This window comes from Equus caballus, chromosome 18 (genome assembly GCF_041296265.1).
Source record: "Equus caballus isolate H_3958 breed thoroughbred chromosome 18, TB-T2T, whole genome shotgun sequence".
NCBI classification, from domain to species: Eukaryota; Metazoa; Chordata; class Mammalia; order Perissodactyla; family Equidae; genus Equus; species Equus caballus.
In genome coordinates, this window is record NC_091701.1 from 1021356 (window position 1) to 1046177 (window position 24822).

At 43.1% G+C, this 24822-nt stretch overlaps 1 protein-coding gene and 1 long non-coding RNA gene across 4 annotated transcripts in view; one reads left to right on the forward strand and one right to left on the reverse strand.

The window, feature by feature from the left end:
• The window catches only part of LOC111768856 (uncharacterized), a 229988-nt gene that overhangs the window by 140711 nt on the left and 64455 nt on the right, over window positions 1-24822 (reverse strand). The gene's annotated exons all lie outside the window — the stretch shown is intronic.
• ARHGEF4 (Rho guanine nucleotide exchange factor 4) overlaps window positions 1-24822 on the forward strand; it is a 245374-nt gene that overhangs the window by 65231 nt on the left and 155321 nt on the right. The window contains exon 2 of one of the 2 annotated variants that reach the window (XM_070242227.1): window positions 15936-19517. In XM_070242227.1, coding sequence (XP_070098328.1) covers window positions 15936-19517 — 3582 coding nt within the window. Of the gene's footprint in view, window positions 1-15935; window positions 19518-24822 lie in introns of those variants that run through there. The other variant, XM_070242228.1, reaches the window with a different exon arrangement.

A 24822-nucleotide genomic window follows, 5' to 3' on the forward strand; every position in this document is an offset into this window, starting at 1 on the left:
TTACAACCAGCGTACTGACATCGATGCATTCCACTGATCTTGATCAGATCTCCCCAATGTTACTTGTACTTATTTGTGTTTGTATATGTTTAGTTCTATGCAGTTTTGTCATATGTAGATTATTGTATCCAGCACCACAATCAAAATACAGAACAGTTCCATCACCAAAAGGTTCTTCACAGTACCCTTTATAACCACACACACATCCCTCCAGCACCGTCTCTCCTCATCTTTAACCACTGGCAACCACTAATGTGTTTTTCATTTGCATGATTTTATCATTGTAAGAATGTTATACAAATAGATTCTCATAGTATGCAGTCACTCAGGGTAATTCTCTGGAGGTTTATCCAATTTATTGCATGTATCGAGAGTCTATTCTTTTTACTGCTGAGAAGTATTTCACATTATGGATGTACCACAATTTGTTTAATCATTCACCTATTGAAGGACATTTGCGGTGTTCCTAGTTTTGGGCTATTACAAATAAATCTGCTGTTAACATTTGTGGTCAGGTTTTTATATGAACACAATTGCTGGGTCATACATTAGTACTGTGTATAGTTTTATAAGTATAGTTGCCAAGCATTCTTCAGACTGGTTGTATCATTTTACATTCTCACTAGCAATGTAAGAGTGATTGAGTTTCTCCACATTCTTGCTAGCATTTGATGCTGTCACGATTTTTTATTTTAGCTATTCTGATAGATTCTTTTCATGTGCTTATTTCTCATCTGCATATCATCTTCAATGAAATGTCAGTGCATCTCATTTCCTAACTGAATTTTTTTTGCTATTGAGTTTTGAGCATTCTTTGTATATTCTAGATACTAGTCCTTTGTCATACAGGTGATTTGCAAATATTTTCTCCCAGTCCGTAGCTTATCTTTTCATCCTTTGAGCAGAGTCATCCACAGAGCAAAAGTTTTAAATGTTGATGAAGTCCAATTTATCAGTTTTTCTTTTATGGATGGGGCTTTTGGAGTCAAGTCTAAGAACTATTTGCTTAGCCCTAGGTCCCAAAGATTTTCTCCTATTTTTTCTAAAGGTTTTACATTTTATATTTTAGTACATGATCTATTTTTAGTTAATTTTTGTATTGGGTATGAAGCTTAGGTAAGGTCTTGTTTTGTTTTGTTTTGTTCTTTTTCCTTTATTTTTTTCTTTGCCTATGGATGTCAATTCCAGGATCATTTGTTGAAAAAGCTGTTATTCTTCCTTTGAGTTGCTTTGCACCTTTGTCAAAAAGCACTTTAGTGTATCTGTGTGAGTCTATTTCTGGTTTATCTCTTTCGCTCTATTGCTCTACGTGTCTCTTCCTCTGCAAATGCCACGCTATCTTGATTACTATAGCACTAAGTAAGCCTTAATATAGGGCAGGGTAATTCCTCCAACTTGATTCTTTTTACGACTTTTTTTTAGCTATTCTAGCTCCTGTGCCTTTCTATATAATTTTTAGAATAATTTTGTCTATGTCTAAAGAAAACTTTGCTGGGAGTTTAATAGAAATTGTACTAAACCAATAAGTCAGTCTGGGGAGAAGTGACATCTTTATTATATTTATTCTTCCAATCTCTGAACACACTACGTCTCTCCATTTAGTTAGGTCTTCTTTGATTTCTTTCATCAGCATTTTGTACTTTTCAACATATAGATTCTGTATATGTTTTGTTAAGTTTATACATAAGTAGTTCATTTTCTTTGGAGTATATATATATATAATAAATATTTTTAATTTCAATTTGTACATGATCACTGTGAATATATATAAACATGATTGATTTTTGCATGTTGATATTGTATGTTCCAATTTTGCTAAACTCACTTATTAGTTCTAGGAATGTTTTCTAGATTCCTTGGGATTTTCTAGAAGACAGTCATGTCATCTGCAAATAAGGCCAGTTTCATTTCTTCCTTTCCAATCTGTATGCCTTTTCTTTCTTTGTTGTGTGTGTATGTGTGTGTGTGTTTGGGGGGGGGGGATTGGCTGGCACTTCTAGTATTATGTTGAATAGGAGTAGTAAGAGTAGATATCTTTGCTTGGGACCCAGTCTTAGAGGTAATGCATTCAGTCTTTCACCCTTAAGCATGATGTTATCTAAATTTTTTGTAAATGCTTGTATTAGTCAGGGTTCTCTAGAGAAACAGAACCAAGAGGATATATATAGATACATATAAAAGAGGAGATTTATTATAGGCATTGGCTCACACGGTTATGGAGGCTGAGCAGTCCCACAATCTGCCCTCTACAAGCTGGAGAGTCAGGAAAGCCAGTAGGTGGTGTAATTCAGTCCAAGTCTGACGGCCTGAGAACCAGAGGGCCACTGGTATAAGTTCTGGAGTCCAAAGGCCCGTGAAGTGGAGCTGTGATGTCCAAGGGCAGGAGAAGATGGACGTCACAGCTGAAGGGAGGAAATTTGGCCTTCCTTCACTTTTTTGTCCTATTCGGGCTCTCAAGGAATTGGATGATGCCTGCCCCCATTGGTGAGGGGGGATCTTCTTTCCTCAGTCTATTGAAACAAATGTTAATCTCTGCCAGAAACACCCTCACAGACACACCCAGAGATGTTTTACAACTATCTGGGCATTCCTTTGCTTAGTCAAGATGACCCATAAAATTGACCTCATAATGCTCTTTAGCAAGTTGAGGTAATTCTCTGCTATTCCCAACTTGCTGAGAGTTTTTATCATGAATGGGTGTTAGATTTTTGTCAAATAATTTTTCTCCATCAATTAATATGATTATATGATTTTTTTCCTTAGCCTGTTGATATATATTGGATTATATTGATTTTTGAATGTTGAATCAACCTTGCATACCTGGAATAAATCCTTCTTGGTCGTGATGTATAATTCTTTTTACATATTACTAAACTCTATTTGCTAATATTTTCTTGAGGATTTTTGAATCTTAAGTTCATGAGAGATATTAATCTGTAGTTTTCTCTTTTTGTACTTTCTCTGTCTAGGTTAGTTCAAGGTAAGATTGCTCTCATAAAATGAGTTGGGTACTGTTCCTTTCTATTTCTTTTTCTGGAAGACATATAAAACTGATGCTAGCTCTTCTTTAAATGTTTACTAGAATTCTCCAGTGAATTATCTGGGCTGAAGATCTTTTCTAGAAGCTTTATAATAAAAATCCAGTTTCCTTAATGGTTATAGGACTGTTTAATTTATCTAATCTTGGCTGAGCTTTGTCAGTTTGTGTTTTTTGAGGAATAAGTCCATTTGTTCCACGTTGTTGAATTTATGAGCATAAAATTGTTTGCAATGTTCTCTTATTATTCCTTTAGTAATTGCAGGATATGTCAGGATATCCCTTGCTTCGTTCTGCATTTTTTTTTGTGTGTGTGTATGTGTCTTCTCTCTTGTTGTTGTTCTCGTTAGAGGTTTAAGAATTGATTTTTTTTTTCAAAGAAGCAATTTTTTTGTTTCATTGAATTTCTTCATTTTTGTCCTGTTTTTAATTTTACTAATTTCCATTTTTGTTTTTATTACTTCCTTTTGCTTACTTTAAGTTTATTTTGCTCTTATTTTTCCTAGTTTCTTAAGGTAGGAACTTACAGATTTGAGAACTTTCGTCTTTTCTAATTGAGAATCTAGTGCTATAATTTCCCTCTCAACACTGCTTTACCTTTTCATATAAGTCCAATTTTTATTTGAACTTCGAAGAAAAAAATCTACCAGGGGCAAAGGATGAAACATAACAATGACAAAAGAATCCATCCAACAGGAAGACCTCACAATCTTAAACATGTGTGCAGCAAACAACAGAGTTTCAACACATGAAACAAAAACAGATAGAGCTCAAAAGAATAGCCCATTTTTATTTTCATTCTGTTCTGTGTATTTTTTTAACTTCCCTTGAGATTTTCTCCTTGACCCATGGAAATGTGTTGTTTAATTTCCAACTGTTAGAGCATTTTCTTGTTTTTCTGTTGTTGTTTTCCAGTTTGATTCTAATATGGTAAGAGAATATACTCTATGCTATCAATTGTTTCAAATTTGTTGAGGTTTGTTCTGTGACCAAGGAGAAGGTCTATCTTGGTGAATTTTCCATGGGTGTTTGAAAACAATGTGTATTCTACTGATGTTGGGTGGTGTGTTCTGTAAATGTCAATTAGATCTAGTTAATTGATTGTGTTGTTCAGTTGTTCTATGTCTTGGTTAATTTTTTGTCTAGTACTTCTATCAATTGCTGATAGTGGGTTTTGTAGTTCCCAACTATTAATTATGGATTTTCCTTTTTCTTTTTTGACCTCTATCTGGTTTTGTTTCATGTGGCTTGAAACTCTGTTGTTTGCTGCACACACGTTTAAGATTGTGAGGTCTTCCTGTTGGGTGGATTCTTTTATCATTGTTAAGTTTCATCCTTTGCCCCGGTAGGTTTTTTCTCTAAAATTTACTTTACCTGATAGTAAAACAGCCACTCTTGCTTTTTTTTTTTAAATTAATGTTAGCATGATATATCTTTTTCCATCCTTTTACTTTTAACCTTCCTATGTTGTTGTGTTTTCAATGAGTGTGTTTCTAGACAGCATATAGTTGGATCATGTTTTTTCATCTACTGTGCCAATCTGTTTTTTGAATTGTATGTTTAGACTATTTCCAGTTAAAAAACTTATTGATATGCTAGGGCTTAAACTGCTACTTTATTATTTGTTTTCTGTTTCTTGTTTCTCTGTTTTTCTTTTCTTGCCTTCCTCGGAGTTACGTGAACAATTTGTAGGATTTCATCTCGTTTTATTTATGTGGTTTTTGAGTACACCTCTTTAGATAGTTTTCTTAGTGGTTGCTCTAGGTATTACAAATACAGATGTAACTAATAACCAGCTATTGGTGCAGACGTTTTACCTCTTCTGGTGGAGTACTGAAACTTTATTTCCATTTAGATCCCTTTACCATCCTGTCTTTTAAAATACAGTTGTCTCAAGTATTTCCTCAATATACATTGAGCACCACAACAGGTAATGTTATAATTTTTGCTTCAACCATCAAATATGCCTTAATAAACTCATTGGGAGAAGGATAGTCTATTATATCTACCTCTATTTTTGCCTATTCTATTGTTCTTTCCTTTATGAAGTTCCAAGCCTTCTTTTATAATTATTTTCTTTCTATTGGAGAGTTTCATTTAGCCATTCTTTAAGATCTGCTAACAACAAATTCTTTTAATTTTCCTTCATCTGAGATTATCTTGATTTCCCCTTCATCACTGATGGTGTTTCGATGGATGTTGAATTTGCTGTTGAACGTTCTTTTAGGAGCACTTGAAAAATGCACCACTTTCTTCTGGCCTCCATGGTTTCAGGGGAGGAAAGGTTGCCATTCAAATTGGTGTTCCTCTATAAGGTGGTGCCTTGTTTCTCTCTCATTGCTTTTAAGATTTTCCCCTTTGTTTTTAGTTTTCAGAAGCATAATTATGATATAGTATGGCATAGATTTCTTTGGATTTCCACTATTTGGAATTCATTCTGCTTCTCAGATCTATAGTTTATGTCTCTTGCCAAATTTGAGAACAATTCAGCCATTATTTGTTTAAAAACTGTTTCTGTCCATCCTCTTTCACCTCTCCTCCCAAGACTTCAATGACACAAATATCCCTGAGGCTATTATAATTTTTTGTCTATTTTCTCTCTGTCGTTCAGAATTCTATTGTCTTGTCCTCAAGTTCACTGATTCTATCTCTGTTCCCTTCATACTGTTGTCAAACCCATCCATTCAGTTTTATTTCAGTTATTGTGCTTTTCAAATCTATGCATTCCATTTGGTTCTTTTATATAAATTCTTTTTTTAAGTTTTATATTTTTTCCATTTGTTTCAAGTGTATTCATAATTATTTGTTAAAGTAGTTTTATGGTGGCTGCTTCAAAATCTTTGTCAGACCGTTCTATCTGATTCTTCTCAGCATTAGCATCATCTGAACATTTTTCTCATTCAAGCAAGTTGTGATTTCTTATTTAAGTTGGGGTTCTTGGTATGAAAAGTGATTTTCTATTGTATCTTAGGCATTCTGGATATTATGTTAAGAAACTCTTCATCCTATTGAAATCTTCTCTTTTAGCAAGCATTTGCCCTATTTAGATTTGCTATGTAGATCCGTCCTGTTTTCTTGGCCTCAATTCTAATGACAATTTAGTTTCCTGAGCTTTTGCAATACTATTCAGATTTGTTCTATTCTGATGAAATACCAGCATATAGGTCCTGAATATATTTCGTTAGATTTATACCTAGAGATATAATCTTTGGCTACTGTTGTAAATGCTATTTTTTATTTCAAATTCTAATTGCTCACCCCTAGTATACAGAAATGCAACTTGTTTATTTTTTCTTAACCTTTGTGTCTTGCAAACTTGCTAAACTCACCTATTAATTCTAGGAGGGTTTGTAGTTTCTTTGGAATTTGCTACATAGAAAATCACACATAGACTGTTTAGTTTCTTCCATTTTAATCTATATTGCTTTTGTTTCTTTTTATCATCTTATTACACTGGCTAGGACCTCAAAGTCCATGTTGAATAGGAGTGGGGAGAGGAGACGTCCAGTCCTTGCTGAGGTATTAGCGAGGATGCACTCAGTCCTTCCCGTTAAGTATGATGTTAACCTCAGCAGTTACCTTTATCAGGTTAGGAACATTCCCTTCCACTCTTAGCCTGAACTCTTCATTTCTCTATGTAGATCTGAGTTTCAGTCTGCTATCATATTCCTTCTGCCTGAAGAACTTTTAACATTTCTTTTGCAGTGGGTCTGCTGGAAATTAATTCTCCCAGTTTTGGTTAGTCTGAGAAGGTCTTTATTTCTCCCTCACATTTGAAAGATTCTTTTGCTGGGTATATTTTTTCTTTCAGCTCTTTAAAGATGTCACTGCATTGTCCACTGCCTGGCATGGTTTCTGATAAGATTTTTGCTCTAAGTCTTATCCTTCTTTGTCTCTATGTGTTGTTTCTTTTTACTCTAGCTGCTTTCAACATTTTCCCTTTGTCTTTCGTTTTCAGCAACGTGTGCATCATGTGCTGAGGTGTGAGCTTTTGTTCTTTTGTATTTATCCTGCTCGAACTTTGTGGAACTGTGGTTTAATATCTGTCACTGATTTGGGGAAATTCTCGCACTTATTGCTTCAAATGATTCTTCTGCCCTATTCTTTCTCTTTTCTCCCTCTGGGGGTCCAGTTATGCCTGTGTCAGATCACTTGCTACTGGTCTTGGACGTGTGGGTTTCCTCTCTCCCTGCAGATGACTGTCTCTCCTCATATTTTGGGCCAGAAGTTTGCTCTGCAACCTCAGCTCTCTGAGGGCTCAAAAAAAAGTTGTGACCATTAAGATAATTTGGTTTTTTCATTGTATGGGTGAGAGTGATGCTCCTTTGATCTCTCTTACATACCAGGGAAGAAGCTGCAGTCAGAATGCAGTTTTTAAAAATGCTAATTTAGTCACTTGGCTTCATTTACAAATGAGGACCTGAGGTGCATAAAGGGGCAGTTAGTTGCTAAAGTCACCCAGGAGGTCAGTGGCAGTAGTTTGGCGGAATTTCTAATTCTCCTCACGAGGAGACTCACTACTCTTTTACCTCTCAAAGCTGCGGTTAAATGCCTGCTTCCCACTGGGGAGGGAGTCACGCTAGTTCCTCAGGTGAGCCAATTCACAACCTGGAGTCGTCGGTGGGGGAAGGGTTGTGGGGGCCAACCTGAGGGCACAGAGCCAGGTGATAGGGCGTCCTTGGTAGGTGCCACCCGTGAGACACTGGAGTCTAACAGAGAAGCAAAGTAACCCTCAGCAGTAGCTTCCTGACTGGCCTTGACTCCTCCTCCTCACAGAGCTAGGGTGACTCTGTAAAGATACACCACACGAAGCTGCTACTCCCTGTTTTAAACTCTTTATTGGCTTCCTCTTTGAACTCAGAATAAGATTCAACTCCTCAGCCCACCTACAAGCCCCCATAATGTCTGGCCTCTGCCCCCTTTTCCCTTCACCCACGATGTTACAGTGGCCCATCGTTTTGGTTAACTCAAGCCAAGGTCTCTGGGCCTTAGAGCCTTCATACATGCCCTTCCCTCAACCTAGAATGTCCTTCTCCCTAACCATTCCCACTGCTGGCCCCTGCCTTGCTTTCATGCCTCAGCTTGAGCTCCTCCTAGAAAGCCCTGCCCTAACCACTCATCGCCCCTTGGGTTTTTCTCTTCATAACCCTCATCTCAATGGGTAGTTACATCTGCACGTGTCCTTGTTTGTTGTTTGTGTGTGTCTTTGGGGGCAATGATGAGGTCTGCTTGGTTCACCTGTGCGCTCCAGCCTTCAACGTTATTAAAGGATACTGATTATTGCAACGTAATGTGTTAAGACACAGGTGTGGTAGCAAAGATGGGTACAGAGTAGGTAAACACACACTGACTTGACTTAGAAGAGATGGAGAACACTAAGGACCAGTTTTTGCTACTTTGCCCCAAGTTGGCCCGACCTACTCACTAACTCCCACTTTCACACTTCACCTTGGTGCCCACGAAACTTCATCTCTCATATCACAGCTCAGATGCACAGCCCTCTGAAAACTTCCTCCCCATGAAATCAATCATTTTCCTGTGTGTGTAGTTCTCATTGCTACTATTAGTGGAGCGTAGAGCACATTCTAATTTTGCTGGTTGGGTAGGTACTTGTTCGCTTGTTAGTTCACAACTGCTCTGGTAGAAGGGGCTTTGTTTTTATGTGTCTTTTGTTTGATACAGTTTCTGGTACATAACACTTCCTGGTAAAGGGCAACTTCTTGAGTGACTCTATCCAGAATTTTGGCAAATGCATCTGAGCCCTCTTAGAAAAATCAGATGAGGTAGCAGATAACTACAGGGCTTGAAAATAGAAAGTGTCTAGTATATGTGGAAATCCAGCCTGAGAGTATAGAATTGGGACTAATTAAGAGGAAAGGCCAATTGGGATTCTAGAATCTTCTTAAATAAACATAACAGTCGTACTTCCAGGATCATGTTGTACCGTCCCATTGACTGCCCAAAAGTTCCTTCCAGGTAGAAGCACTGTCACTTTGTGTAACAAATGGGTAAAAGGCCAGTGCGTTATGTGGGTGCCGTGAGGTGGAAACTCCTCGAGTCCTTGGACAGCGAAGGGAACACATCCTCCTTGTAACCCAGTCAGTGTGAATAATTGACCTGGAAACCCATATCTTTCAGATGATGAAAAGATAAATATGATCAGCTCAGGTGCAAATGTCAGGAATTTGTGGGGAAGTGAGGTTAGCTAAGTGAGCAAATATGACTGTAGGAAATATGGAAGCTTGTTCTGAAATTAAGGCAAGAAAAAAGCTTCTGGGATTCCTCAGACCTCCTCAACTTTCTTCCAGTTCTTCTTCAGCCTCTCCCCACGCCCACCAGGTAACTGTCACTGCCTTCTCTGCATTAATTCACTTGACAAATACTTACTGGAAAAAACTCACCGGCCATGAGCCGGGACTCTGGAGGGATTGCCAGGGAGCTCCCTGAACAACTAGAGACGGACTACAATGTGGGCACCTCCGTCTCGTCTGAGGCCTCAGGAGGAGCTGCAGTTCAACTCCAATTACTTGAATAAGACTTCCCTTTTTTAAAAAAAACTTCTTTACTCAAGTAGAATAGTAAAATATTTCATTTCTGTAGTAAAATATATTCAGATTGGAAAACAAAAAATAAGAAGATACTTCTGCCTCTGTTGACACAGGTCTAATGCACATAGTAAGTGGAAAATGTGCATGTAAATCTGAATGTAGGGGCCAGCCCGGCAGCATGGTGGTTAAGTTCAGCACACCTCACTTCAGCGGCCCAGGTTTGCAGGTTCAGATCCCAACTGTGGACCTACACACTGCTCAACAAGCCCTCTGTGGCGGCATCCCACAGAAAATAGAGGAAGACTGGCACAGATGTTAGCTCAGCAACAATGGTTCTCAAGCAAAAGGAGGAAGAATGGCAACAGATGTTAGCTCAGGGCTACTCTTCCTCACCAAAAAAATAACAAAATAAACAAATCAGAATGTACCTTTGAATAGAATGTTTGGGAAAAAACGTCCTGTGCATTTAAGATGCTTATAAGATGATGGCCACAGAGCTACAATAGTCATCCGCGGCAGTGTGATTCGGTGTAGTTCTGCAATCCTCAAACGTTTATTCTGCGTTTACTCTGGACCAGCCCTGCACTGGAAACTATGGGAGACAACAAAGTATGTGACATAATTTCTGTCCCCAGGATATTTGTGACCAAGCTAGTTGCGAAAAGAACTGACAGAGGTGTGTTTAATCTCCACGTTTAACATAGAGAAATCGCCGTAAATGAGAGTGGAAGGTAGGAGAATATTTAGAATTTTCAGAGGGCTACGATATCCTTCTTTCAACTTCCCAAACTCCAGTGAGATAAGCACACTTGGCAGGTGGCAGCCACTGACGGAAATGCAGACTAAAGCAGTGAGAGAACGGACGCCCCCACACTGTGACGCCAGGCTCTCTGCCGGGCATCGGAGCTCTAAGTTACACAGTCCTTGTCTTCACGCCGGTGCTGCTGCTCTTTCCCATTGTCAGACAGTCATGGCAAACCCTCACTTAGGCTAACATCAAGGTGTCAGCCGGGCTGTGTTCCCTTCTGGAGGCTGCCCACATTCCTCGGCTCATGGCCCTTCCTTGAATTGCTCTGATTTCTGCTCCCACATCACAACTCCTCCTCTGACTTTCCTGCCTCTGCTTTTGCCTTAATAGGACCTGTGTGACTACATTGGGCCCACCCACATCATCCCGGATAATATCCAACCCGAGATCTTTAACATAATCATATCTGCCAGGTCCCTTTTGCCAAAAAAGCCAAGGTTCACAGGCTCTCAGAATTAGCATATGGACATCTTGGGGGAGAAGGGCATAATTCTGTCTACCATGGCCTAGAAGAAACTACAGGAAAAAGTCTTAGTTACGTGAGGTTGGAAAGAGTTTTTAAAATTGACACACAAAAAACATGACCTACAAAAGCCCCCAAATTGGGCTTCATCAAAATTAAACCCTTTTGTTCTTCAAATTAAAAAGAATTGTTAATAAAATGAGAAGGTAAGCCACAGACTAGAAGAAACTATTTGCAAAGCATATATCCAACAAAAGACTTATATCTAGGATATATAAAGAGGTCTTACAACTCAATAATAAGAATACAACCCAATTTTTTTAAATGGGCAAAACATTTGAACTGACACTTTACCAAAGAAGATCTACAGATGGAAAAAAAACATATGAAAAAGTGCTCAACATCGTCTGTCATTAGAAAGTGCTGAGTAAGACTGCAATGTGATACCACTTCACAACCACTAGGATGGCTGACGCTAACAAAACTGACCATACCAGACGTGGGGGAGGCTGGGGAGCAGGTGGACTCTGAGACACTGCTGGGGGGGAGTCTAAAAGGGGATGGAAACCAGTTTTCAGTTTCTTAAGAAATTAATCATATACCCCTACCACTTGGCCCAGTCACTCCACTCCTCAGTATTCACACAAGAGAAATGAAAGCACACATCCATGCAAAGACCTGTCCACAACGTTCACTGCAGCTTTATGTGAAGAGCCAGAAACTCAGACTAACTCAAATGTCCACGAGCAGTGGATGGATAAACACGTGTGGCATATCCACCCAATAGAACACTACTTGCCAATAAAACAAGTGTTACTGACAAATTCAACTAGAGGAATCTCAAAGTAACAGTGCTGAGTCAAAAAAGCCAGACAAAAAATAAATACTGCATGATTCCATTTATGTGGAATTCTAGAAAATGCAGATTAATCTACAGTGGCAGAAAGCAAATAAAAATGGCCTGGGATGCAGGAGGGCGGCCAGGGAGAGGCACGGTGGGGACGAGAGGGAGGGACTACAGAGAACCATGAGGTAACTTGTGGAAGCAAGAGAAATGTTCAGTATCTTGATTGTGGTCATGATTTCACAGATACACGTAAAAACTTTAATTGTACACTTGAAATATGTGTGGTTTATTTTATGTCACTTATACCTCAATAAAGTTGTAAAAAATTAAATAGGCAGAAAAAAAGAAAGAAAACCCAGAGCCTCGGATTTAGCAATGCAGAGTCATTCGGGCACCATGCCAGAGTGAACCAGTCAGTGAGTGTGGGGACAGCAAATTGCGGCAAGCCCAGGGACGGCAACTGCTGATTCTAGAATGACTGCAGACTGCGTAATTCCCAAAATGCTCGCTGCACCAAAAACCTGTAGAAATAAGGTATAACATACCTTTAAACATATGCTCTTAAATAAGCCATAGTTGGATTCACAAAAAGAAAGGGAAATTCCCAGGGTGGAAGCAATAGGAAGAGCTGAAAAAGGATGAAATAGGTAGAAGAAAGCAAGCCAGATACATCAATGACCACAATATATCCTAGCTGGTTAAATTCTCTGGTTTAAAAGTGATTGAAATGTTGGATTTTGAAAGCCCAGCTATATGTTAGTTATGAGAAACACACTTAAGAAATATAGAAAGATTGAAAATAAAGCAATGGAAAAATATATACTAGGCAAATACCCAAAGAAAGCTGGTAGAGGTATATTAATATTAGAGAAGACAGCCTTTAAAGGAGAAATCTTCCTTAGGGGTAAAGAGGGTCACTATGTAGTAATACAAAGACCACTCACCGGGAAGATGTATCCCTTCTGAACTTGTTCACACACCTGCTAACATGACACTGAAGTACATAAGTCAAAAGAGGGCAGGATTAGAGGAGAAAATGGACAAATGCACCCCTGCAGTGGGTGATTTCAACACACTTCTCTTAATAGCAAGTGAAAAACTAGTCAAATTACTGATGATTTCAATACAACTGATCTAATGAACACTTCCTAGAGCCTGCGTGCACCATAGAGAATAGACATTCTTTCCAGCACCCATGAGACACTTATGAGACAGACCTCGTGCTATGCCAGAAAGCTAGTTTCAACTAATTGCAAAGACTCAATATCATACAGACCACACTCTCTGAGTAGAATGTAATTAAATAGAAATCAGAAACAAAAGGATAACTAAAACATGCTTCTAAATAAATCATGGGTCAAAGAGCATATCATAATGTTAGAAAAAAATTAAAATTGCAAAATAATGCAAATATCACATATTAAAACTAACCACGCGTGACGGAAGTTGTAGTTAGAAGGGATATTATGTCCTGTCCTCAAATACTAAGATTTTTGTAAAAAGTGAATGGGAGATGAGGAAGCATGGAGATTAAATGTAAACTGTGTCAATGAGGATCTGAGAAGGGAGAGGACGAAGGAGGGCAGGAATTCCCATCCAGGGAGGTTGGTTGCCAGGGACAGCAGAGAGGACAGAAGTGAAAGTTAGGAGGGATGGCGTGGGATGCTGGAGCCTGTTTGTGAACACCATTCTCATCTCCCTGATGTACTGTTTGTCACCACTTCACCAGTCTGTGCAAAAACCCACTGCAGCTCTGTTTCCTACAGAAGGCAGCCCACACATGTTGCCCAGTGTTTGAAGCCACACATAGTTATAGAAATAAGACAGGAAGGGCCAGGCCTGTGACAACCTACAGAGAGCTTTTCTGCTTACAAAGATTCTCACCCCACAAAAAACTGAACTTCAGCAGAAAGAATAGCTTGGCCTCTGGATTGCACCCCGAGCCATCCCTCAGGGATAAGCCGGGAAATATATGGACTAATGCCAAGGAATTATGTGAGGATTACTTTTGAGTCAACTCAGGAAGAAAATATTCTTTCTTCATGAGATTTAGAATCTAATAGTCAACCAAAGCAAATGCTTTTTTTAAAAAAATGTACTCTTCATGTTTCAGCATATACACTTGAAGCAGTATTAATCCTGCTATTCCGGTGCTTTTACATAAACTACACCAAGTTTGTAATCTGGGAGAGTTATTTTTTTATTCCACAAAGGCTTTTATTTTCATTGAGACAGAGTGCAACCTCTTGCCAAAATACCTGGAACTCAAAGAAAGGTTTGACCCTCAGCAGGACCCAGCCAGGGAGCCCAGTCCCTTGGCTGCAGCCCATGATGCTGAGCAGGGGACAGGAATGAGCCCTCTGGCACTTTGGCAGAGTCAATGTCCAGATCATTGTCACCTGGAACTTGGGACTTTGGAATTCTCTGGGCTTGAAGCCTGCGAATATTGATGCCAACATGAGTCCATAAAGTTACACCAAGCTATGACAACGTTGAAAGGACTACTCAAACGCTTTACAGGCAGGAGGTCAGCTCTCAGTTTAATAGCACCGTTGGCAAGATGACGGAACAGAGGTGCTCTTAAAGGCAGGAGTTGCTGAGCAGGCGCGCTCTGCAGGGCCTGTAGCCGGCCGTCTCCATTCACTTGTTCGTGACAATGCAAATTTGCCATTGCATATCCTCTGTGCTTGCCAAGGCATGTTCACATCCGAATCTTGCTCGCCCTTGCCGTGATGTGGGAGGTCTGTAGACCGAGGCTGTTATTCCTGCTGTACAGTCGAGGCGCCTGGCACCTGGGAGCCGCGCGACGGGAGCAAGTGCCTGCGGTGGACTCGTGGGAGACCCTGGCTTCCTTAGCTCTTCTCTCCTCGTGGACACCACAAAACATCCACACAGGCCTCCTTCCCAAATGGTTTGATTTTTAATGTTTCCTTTCTTATTCCCAACTCATTCCTGCTTTGGAACGTATTTGAAATTATAGTATCGTATTACTCCTGATTTTCTGAATCTACCTTGCCCCTTAAAAGCCTCAAACATCACATGCTTTGGTATTTGTCTTTAAGTTAAGGAGGATTAAAAGCAATTTGACTTTGAGAGATCTCTTATGAAAAGTCTTGAGAAACATGCTTGAGAGGGACTTGTTGAGTGGCTTCTGTGCACAATTTGTGTGAAGTAGCCTTAGCTAGAAGTGGGGCTGAGTGCTTGCCCCATCCCTGGCCTGGGGAATCTTTGGGGAGTTTGATAGTTGAATGTTGAGTATAGCATTATCATAAAGTTCAGGGCATTGTATGACTAATACATGCTACAACCACAGTACATGGATGAATCTCTAAACCAGTATGCTGAGAGGAAGAAACCAGACCCCGAAGAATACATCCTGCATATTCTGTCATCTGAAACTCTGAGAAGGACAAATCTAGACTGTGTGACAGGAAGGGGAGGAGCAGAGGGGAGGTGAGGACTGTCCAGGAAGGGGTAAGAGCTTTTTTAGGAAATGGAAATATTCTAAATTTTATCATGGGCATAGTTACACGGGTGTACACGTTTGTTAAAATGCATAGATCTAAAAAAATGCATAGATCTGTACACTTTAAATAGATACATATAAATTTATATCTCAACAAGTTGATTAAGAAATGTGTAATGAGAGAGGAAAATCTGCCAATACTTGCATAGTTCTCTATTTTTTTTTCTGTCTCAAAGCTGTCATGGGCGTTTATAGAATATCTCAAAATGTGTTTGCGCTTTCAGTTATTCTTATTTTTGTTTTTGTTTTCCTCCAGCAAACATAACTCAGAAAACCCTTCTAAGTGTAAGACCTTGACTTCAATCCGTCCGGTTACATAAGAACATACAGAACACAAAGCAAACATATATTAATTTGTTCTTTCTTGCTGAAAACATGAGGTAGAAATATGCTTCCCACCATGACTCATACAACATATTGATACTGCCTTAACCTGCACATGCTCACTCGGCCTGTCCTGATTTTGTAACAGGGCTGTTTTCACTATGTGCTACATTTTCTCCCTGCTGTTCGGGTTTGGCTTCATCATTTGTTTTTTCTGTTACTAAAAGGTAGCTCTTCCTATTTTCCTCTCTTTTCCTAGGGACATATAGGGAACTACTGAGATGCTTCCGAGCCTTTCTCCTCCTGACACAGGTGGGTGCCATGTGAACATGTGTGCTGATGGCCTCAGGCCTCGTCTCTGACTCCTCTCTTCTTCTTCCAGACTCCAGAACCAGGTGCACATCTGCCAGGTGAAGGTGAGATCGAAGATAAGCAGCTTCACCCTTCTCCTGCAGAACCAGAGGAACAGGGATGCAGCCAGGAAACAGAGCATGACGATTTTGAGACACTGTCCCACCAAAGTGAAAGTCAATCAGACTCAAAAACTGACCCCTTTGAAAGTGCTTCCGACACAGAGTCGCTGCCTGGTGACCTCACAGGCAGACTCTGCCTCCCTCCAAGTGGCACCTCTGTGGACACAGATGCACCCTGGGGATGCCCTGACATCCCAGCAGCCAGACCTCCTCGAGAGCAGCATTCGACTGGTGTCCCTGGGCTTATTCCAAAGGAAGAACGAGATTTGTCTCTTGACTTCAAGGAAGAGTCTTACAAAAGTGGGTTCCGAGCCTTTCCCGCAGTTGCTGGAGAAGGGAAGGCAGAACACCTTGGTGACAGCGTGGCCAGCCTGGCGCAGAAGGCTTCGCTGGCAGGGGCTCCTCACCCCACAGAGGGTGCCACAGGCAGCCACAGCCTCCAGCCACCAAAAGTAGTGACTGTACAAGACCTGAGGGGGCTCTCCATTTTTTCTCGTCAGAAATCCAGGTCTGAGAGTTGTCTCCGCATCCGGGGGGCCTGGTCCTTCCTTCCCCCGTGCTGTGACCTGTGCCGGAGCTGGCCACGCATCCACAGCGGGGCCAGGGGACCAGGGCTGCCTCTCAGAGGCCCGCTGGACAGCGTAGCCTCTCCGGGAGCCAGGACAGAGAAGGGAAGTACTCCAGTGCTGGCAATGAACACAGACTTGCTCTGCTCCCCGCCCTGCCTTGATGTCCCCTGCCAGCTTCCTTTAGGGACATCTTGCCTGCTATATGCCAAGCTTTGCCATAGTGCCCCAGAAAATATTGACAAGGGCAGGGCATCCCCAGGGCACCACTGTCAGCACATGAGGACATTGACCAGGGTCCACTCCATAGGAGGGCTTCCCTTAAGATACCCTGAGGGGCCTCCAGGGAAGAACTTTGTGAAGTTTGGGACTCATTTGAAGGAAAGGACAGAAACAGAACGAGATCCAAGAACACAAAACCTTCTTCACCCTGTTCACACCCTACCGTCTCACTTGCTTCCTGGTTCCCAAAGGAGGGCTCCCTATTTGCAAGATCGGTACAAACCCAGTGCTCTTGGCTGGAAAAGGGCCTTTCAGGACAGGCCCTCTGAACATCTCTGGCTGGAAAACCAGTTGGGACGGGATTCTAGGTCCTGCCCAGTTTCTTCATGCCTTACTGAGGAGCTGGTGAGCCTCCCTGCAGAGGAAGTGCCAGCGCCTGCAGAGTGCAAGTCGGAACACAGCCCAGAAATCAGACCCGAGGAAGCCCAAGGCACTGGCCCTGCACCAAACGCTGCTGTGAATGATAAACAAAGGCACCTTCAGGATATTTCTGTTGAGGCAGGAAACCAAACCAGTAATTCCACATCAAACTATGTTCTTAGTGAGAAAAGAAAGCCACCTGCTAGGGCCAAGTTTTCACATCACTCCAGCAATAGCGGGTCACAGGTGTGGAACAGAGCCTGCATGGGTTGCACCACAGTGAGTGAATGTTCAGACACCCCGGAGACCACCCTGAAATCAAGTGCAACAGACACTTCAAAGGAAGCAGAAGACGTGATGGTTCTAGACCCCAACTGCATGAAAAATGTCTTGCAGGGTTTTTCAGAAATAACAGCAGCCACCGTGTGTCACTGGGGGTGTGAGGAGTGTGAACAGGGGCCTGAGCGTGGTGCCACGCCCTTGGCGGAGGGCCTGCAGCTGGAGCCCAAAGCAGACACATCTTCCAGGGGAAGGTGCACACTCATCATTATAGCTGTTGAGCAGAAGGGTCTGCAGGCCACCAGGAGGAAAGTGGGTCCTCTTCCAGAAACGCAGTCCCATGAGTTTCTGGAGGAAAGACCAGAACCTCCCCGCAGAGTTGGCGCGACTCCCTGGGAGTCTCCCAGGGCTGGGAAACCACAAACCTATGGCGATCAGTGTGAGCTGCCAGCAGCCCGCAGACCGGGAGGGGTTGATGGGGCTCTTCAGCCAGCGGCCCAAGCCGCAGAGCCTGCGGGGGGACATAAGGTCCCCCAAGCTGCTTCAGAAGAGAGGACCCCGGGTAGAGGAGAGATTTGTTCCCAGGAGCGCGCTGGGGGTGTGCTGAGCACAGAGGGGTCTGCGGACGAGAAACCGCCTGGGGCGGGCCAGAGCCCGGGGCCTGGGGCCAACAGGGAGGACGCTGCCAGGGCGCCCGGCCCCCGGCCCGAAGACGCACGCGGGACCCGCGCCCCCGCGGTCCTGCCGCGCGCACTGCCCCGCCGGCTCGGCGAGGCTTCGCGGGGGCCCGGCCGGCGCCTGGCGCCCCACGAGGTGACCTCCCTCGGGAGGAGCGAGCCCTCGGCCGCCGCGGGCCCCAGAGGGGGCGCCGGCGCGCAGGGAGCCGGGCGTCCGCAGCCCACCCGCGCCGTGGCCTCCGCAGGCCTCGAGGAGCCCCGCGCCAGGGATCTGAGCGCTGCGGCCGGCAGGCAGGGGGCGTCCGGCGGGGCCGGGACCTCTCCACTCACGGCGGCCGCGAGCGCCTCTCCGAAGATGGCCCTCCAGGGCGCAGGCGAGGGAGCCGCAGGGCTGAGAGAAGGGGGCCACGTGGAGACGCCAGGGGACCTCGGTAGCAGGAGAACGTCCTCAGAAAGCTGCGACGCCAAGAGACTCAAAACTCCACAGAAGAGGCTCAGGGCAAGGTTGTCCTTAGCTCATAAGACCTTTGCAAATTTTTTTGAGTCAAAAGTTGTAGAGAAAGAAGACACTGGTGAATGTTCCCCAGGTTCTGTCAAGGGCCAGAAGGAGAGGAGCAGGCCGCGCCAGAGTTCCTGGCGTTCATTTCTGAAAAGCAAAGACGCACAACGCCCAAAAAGGCCCTCTTCAGTGAGTCTGGTTGCAGGACAGGAGATCCCAAATCCCCTCCGACCTTCCCCACCAGGGATCAACAGCCACTGCGTGGAGCAGGCAGGGGACAAGGAGAGCTATGTTGTTAGAGATCACTGGGCACCCTCTCAGTCCCCCACACCAGTGTCAACCAGCAGTTTGGTCTCTCCAGATAACAGGAGAAAAAGTGAACCAACCATCAAATGTACAAGCCCCCAGGAAAGTGGTAGGTACCTGCCTTCAGCTATCTTTCCTGCGAAGTCCTGGCTGATCTCGCCCGTCAACCCTCATGTCCAGCAGGCTGGGATGAGCCACACCCTCCCCTCCAGCTCTGCTTGTTGCTTGGCATATGGCAGCCAAGGCATGCCCTGCAAACCCATGACCCCCAAGCCCTGGAGCGCCAGGCCTGGTGCTCAGCGGGCAGATTTCCACTCCATGGTTTCTCTTGGAAGTTACCGCGATGTGGATAGCAGCTCAGAGGCCCCTGAAAGGCCCAAGACCCCCAGGGCAGGGACAAGCCTCCTACTTTCTCTGCAGACAGGAGACCAGGATGACCAGAAGGAAGAGAGGGAGGAAAGACGCCAGCATCACCATGGCCTGAGCACAGCCCCATCGCTCAGGGAGCTTCCTGGCAGTGAGGTGAGTTATCTGTGACTGCCACCAACCTGTTTATTTACCTCTCAAGGCAAGAGAAGGAGAGAACCACGGGGCAAGTTTTCCTAAGTGAGGGGAGAAGGGAGGTGGGACGGCCAAGCTGCCTTCCGGGGAGATTGCCTGGTTACCCTCCCAGAGTGCCCCCACCCTGGTCAACACAGTGTGTGACCGGCTTCTTGGAATGTGCCCAACTAACAAGTGGGAACTGGCATTTTACTATAATTTTATTTTGTGTTGCTCCTTTTTTCCTGTATAATTCACATTAATTGAATTCCCTTCTCTGTCAACTACCTGTTCATAGTCTTTGCCTACTTTCCATTGGGTGGTTGACACCGACTTTTTTGTGTCAGCCTTCATCCTTCTCCACTGTGAAATTTAAAAATAGAAATTTCCCAGTGTTGTCTTCTAGTATTTTTATGGGTTTATTTTTAAAATTTAAATTTGATCCAGTTGAGCTTGTTTCAGTGTAAGGAGTGGGAAAGTAGTTGTTGGAGCTTCTGAAATTCCTAGTAAAATGGTCTCTCCCCAGAGCAAGGATACCCACCCAGGACAGGGTACTGTGGCGCTGGAGCAGGCACAGGAAGGGTATATGAGCTTGGAATTTCTCACAAGTCAGGCTGCCCTCAGAAGGAGGCAGCTTTTTGGAAATTCCAGAAAGAATACTTGTGGGACTGTGCAAGTAACCTTCCCTTTGGCCTGTGTACTCCTGCATCTGTGGGCCCTCACTCCTTTGCTTCTTCAGACAAATAGGTGCCGTGTCTCCTGTGTGCCCGGCGCTGTGCTGGTGCGGAAGGACGTCAGGGCCAGAGTTAGCTCCCAAGCAGGCCCAGTGCATGTAGGCCCCGCTGTACAACCCCTCGAGGGTCCTGGTGAGCCCCCACCCTTAGTAAGTTGTCCCTCTTGCAGCCCCCACCTAGCAGCACTGGACTGAGTCCGACCTCAGGCTGTGCCCTCCCTCCTGCAGGTGTCAGCCACCCTGGTGCTCCTGCGGGCCTCCTGTCAGGGAGCATGCGCACTGTCCCTGTGTTCACGTGCCTGCTGCTCTCTCATCTTCACACATGTTCTGATGCGCAAGCACACTAGGCCTTCCCTCTCCTCTGGTAAGCTTTTAAAGAGAGAGAGGACTAGGAACTAACACTTATTAAGCACCCGCTTCATGCCTGGCCCTTTGCTGGGCACTTACAATCACCTCGTGCTGGGTAAAGCCCATGCAGGCTGTCCAGGTGTTTGCCTGAGGCCACCGCACCCGCTCCTTCCAGTGGACAACACGGGAAAAGCCTGCTCTCTGGCCGGCCGAAGGCCTGGGCAGCACTGGAACCGAGTCTCAACTCGGAGATACGAGGCTCCATCTTGTGGCCGCTATTGGGAGGGCCGGCTGTGGGCTGTGACTGTTGGTAACTTGCAAGGAATTTAGTCATCATTCCCATTTTGTCCTTTCACAGTGCTATTCCAATAGCCTGAAACAATCACTCTTAATATTTTGTTAAACCTTTTTCCAGCTTCTTTCTGGAAACAAGTTTTGTATGTTTAACATGGTCATGACCATGCCGTCTATAGAGGCTTTCACTGTATGTGATTTTGTGTCCTGTAATTTGTTTCTTTAAAGACATTCCATTGTCTGCCTTCTTTTGCTCTAATTATGTTAAGACTCATCCTTGTGCTGTGTACCTAATGTTTTTTCATTTTTATTGTTCTATAATTACTGTGAGTCTGAACACCACAAATGTTTACCAGTCGGCTGCTGCTGGACTCCGGGGCTTTCTCAGTTTGGGTCTGTCATGAACGGGGCTGCTGGGACCACTGGCGCCCAGTGCCTCCTGCACTTGCACGTGCGTTTCTGTTGGGCGCTTTCCCAGGAGTGGAACGGCTGGGTCATTGCGGGATGCACATCTTCAGCTTTGCTAGATACTGTCAGATGTTTTTCCAAAGTGATTGTGCCAATTTACATTCCCTCCTTAAGAGTTTCCTTTGCCCCCATTCTCATTAACATTTGCTCCATATTGTCAGTCTTTTTAATTTTAGCCACTCTGCTAGGTGGCCAGAGGTATCTCACTGTGGTCTTAATTTGCATTTCCCCAGTGTCTAAAGAGGCTGAGAAACCTTTATATGCTTTTTGACAATTTGGATATCCTCTTTGGGGACATGTCTGACCTAATCTTTTGTTCATTTGTCCATGAGGAAGTCTTTTTCTTACTGATCGTATATATTCTAGATACAATCCATTGTTGGTTAAATGTGCCACAAACATCATTTCCTATTCCATGGCTTGCCTTTTTCCTTCTTTCATGGTATCTTTTGATGAAGAAGTTCTTAATTTTAATGTTTCCAAATGTATCCTTCTTTTCACTACCCCATCTTCGGCCAAACCCTTTGTTCTTCTTCAATTTCATAAATATTTACTGAGTGCCAATTATGGGCCAGGCAATATTCTAGGTGCTGTGGATACAATATTGAAGAATATATAAAAATCTCTGTCCTCAAAGGAGAGGCAAGTGTGGCAGAAGTAAATAAATAATTGCGCAAATAAGATTATTTCAGATACTGAAAAAATTGTGAAAGAAAAATTTTGAAAATGTAATTAAGAAACTGGAAAGGTCAATGGGCTAGAGAGTTCAGGGCTGAGGGGGCTCCATCAGCCTAGCAGTGTGGAGTCCACCACTGGAGCCCAGCCAGGAGTGACAAGGAGCCTACCAGGCGCCCTCTCAGGCCCAGCCCAGTGTTTCAGAGACCTGGAGAATTCCCGCCCTGCAGGCGGCCATGTAATTCAGTCGCCTCACACCTGGGAGGCCCCAGGCGCTCTGCGTGTGTTTGTATGCTGGAGAGCTGGAGGAGGCCTGTGGTGGAGACTTTGGGTGTGAAAGGTGCTGTTTACATGTAGAAATTTCTTCCCTTTTTAATTTCAGGTTTAAGGGCAAAGAACCTGATTCCAGGGGAAGTAAGTTCCAGCATGTTATTTATCATTTTATTTGCACACATGTGGGTTTGCACTGCTGGCCAAGGGGGCTTAAGAAGGAGACCAAGACCAAGAGGAAGCAAGATGAGAAGTTACTGTGGGCGGGTGAGACAAATGAGGAAAAACTAGAAGTTTAGAACACCTGTGTTCTATTCCCCTCTGATACTTACCAACCCTGAACCTTGGAATAAGACTCCCCAGACTCAGTTTCCTTATCCACAAGGGTTGGCTTAGGTGATCTCTTGGGTCTCTGCTACGTATACTGTCAGCATTATGAGTGAATGCTGGATAGCCTTCCTAACCTTCACCCACAGTCTTCTGTGACTTTGAGAGCAAGGATCCAAGGTACTGTTTCTACTTAAAGATTTAAATTGGGTCTGTGGGGATACATTGTGAACATTTTCTAACCTTTAAAAATCTGTGTGTGTTCTGAAATTTATATGGAGAGGGACAGGCCCTGGAATAACTAAAACAGTTTTGAAAAAATAAAGTGGGGGGAATCCTAGTACCCAATATTAATTGAGGCTTACTGTATAATCCATGGAGGAATGGTAGCCTTTTCCACACCCAGTGCTAAAGCATTTGGACATCCATAGAAAAAAATCTTGACCTAAAGCTCACACTTTACTCAAAAATCAACTCAAATTTAATTAATCAAGACTTAAATGTAAAACATAACACTTAAAAATTTTCGGAGAAAATTTGGGGGATCCAGCAGGTAGTAAAGGGTTCTTAGTCATGACACTGAAAGTACATCCATGATGGAAAATGATAAATTGGACTTAATCAAAATCAAAGAACTTTTGCTCTGCAAAGACTCTGCTAGAAGGATACAAGATACACTACACATTGGGAGAATTTATTTGCAAACCACATATACAACAAAGGACTAGTGCTAGAATATATAAAGAGCTCTCAAAACTCAACAGTAAAACTACAAACAATCCAATTAGAAAACAGCAAAAAACATTTTACCAAAGAGGATATACAGATGGCAAATGAGCACATGAAAGATGTTTGACATCATGATCCATTAAAGAAATGCCAATTAAAAACAATCAGAATGATTCAAACAAAAAATATACATTTAATGACAACCCCAGATGCTGGCAAAGATGTGAAGAGACTGGATATCTTGCACATTTCTGGCAGGAGTGTAAAACAGTGCAGCCGCTCTGGAAAAGGGTCTGGCAGCTTCTTGCGAAACTAACCCTGGGTTCACCGTATGACCCAGCAATTGCACACCTGCACATTTATCCCGGGGGAATGAAACTTATTTTACACATAAACCTATGCATAAATGTTCACAGCAGCCTTATTCATAATAGCCCCAAACTGGAAACAGCCCAGATGCCTTTCTGTGGGTGAATGGTTAGTAGACTGTAGTCCATCCACACCATGGAGCAGTATCATTCCATGGTGTGAAAAAAACAAACTATCGATACACACAACAACTTGGGTGGGTCTAAGGGGAATCATACTAAGTGAAAAAAAGCCAATACCAAGCAGTTATATACTACAGGAATACATTTATATAACATTCTTAAAATGAGAAAAGTACAGAGATGAAGAAGTAACTAGTCATTGCCAGAGGCTGGGCAGAGGGAGGTGGGTGAGGTTACAAAAGGCAGGAAAGGGATCCTGAAGTAATGACACTCTTCTGTGTTTTGACCGTGATGGTGGATACGTGAACCTACAAATGTGATAAAACTGCATAGAACTAAACACACATACACACACATAAATAACTGTGAGGACAACTGGGGAATCTGAGTGAGATCTGTGGGGTGTGTCAGTGTCCTGTCTCGGGCGTGATAGTGCACTGTAGTTTTACAAGATGTTACCATTGTGAGAATCTGAGTACAAAGTACACAGGATCCATTTGTACTATTTCTTACATCTGCATGTGTATCTACAATTACATCAAAATTAAAAGTTTAATTGCTAAGAACAGGAACCAGACAAGGATACCCACTGTCTCCACTCTTATTTAACATAGTATTGGAAGTCCTAGCCAGAGCAGTCAGGCAAGAAAAAGAAATAAAAGGGATCCACATTGGAAAAGAAGAAGTGAAACTGTCACTCTTTGCAGATGACATGATTTCATATCTAGAAAACCCTAAAGATTCCACTAAAAAACTTTTAGAATAATAAAGGAATACAGTCAAATCGCGAGATACAAAATCAACGTACAAAAATCGGTTGCGTTTCTATACACTAACAACAAAGTAGCAGAAAGAGAAATTAAGAATACAATCCCATTTACAATTGCAACAAAAAGAATAAAATACCTAGGAATAAACTTAACCAAAGAGGTGAGAGATCTGTACACTGAAA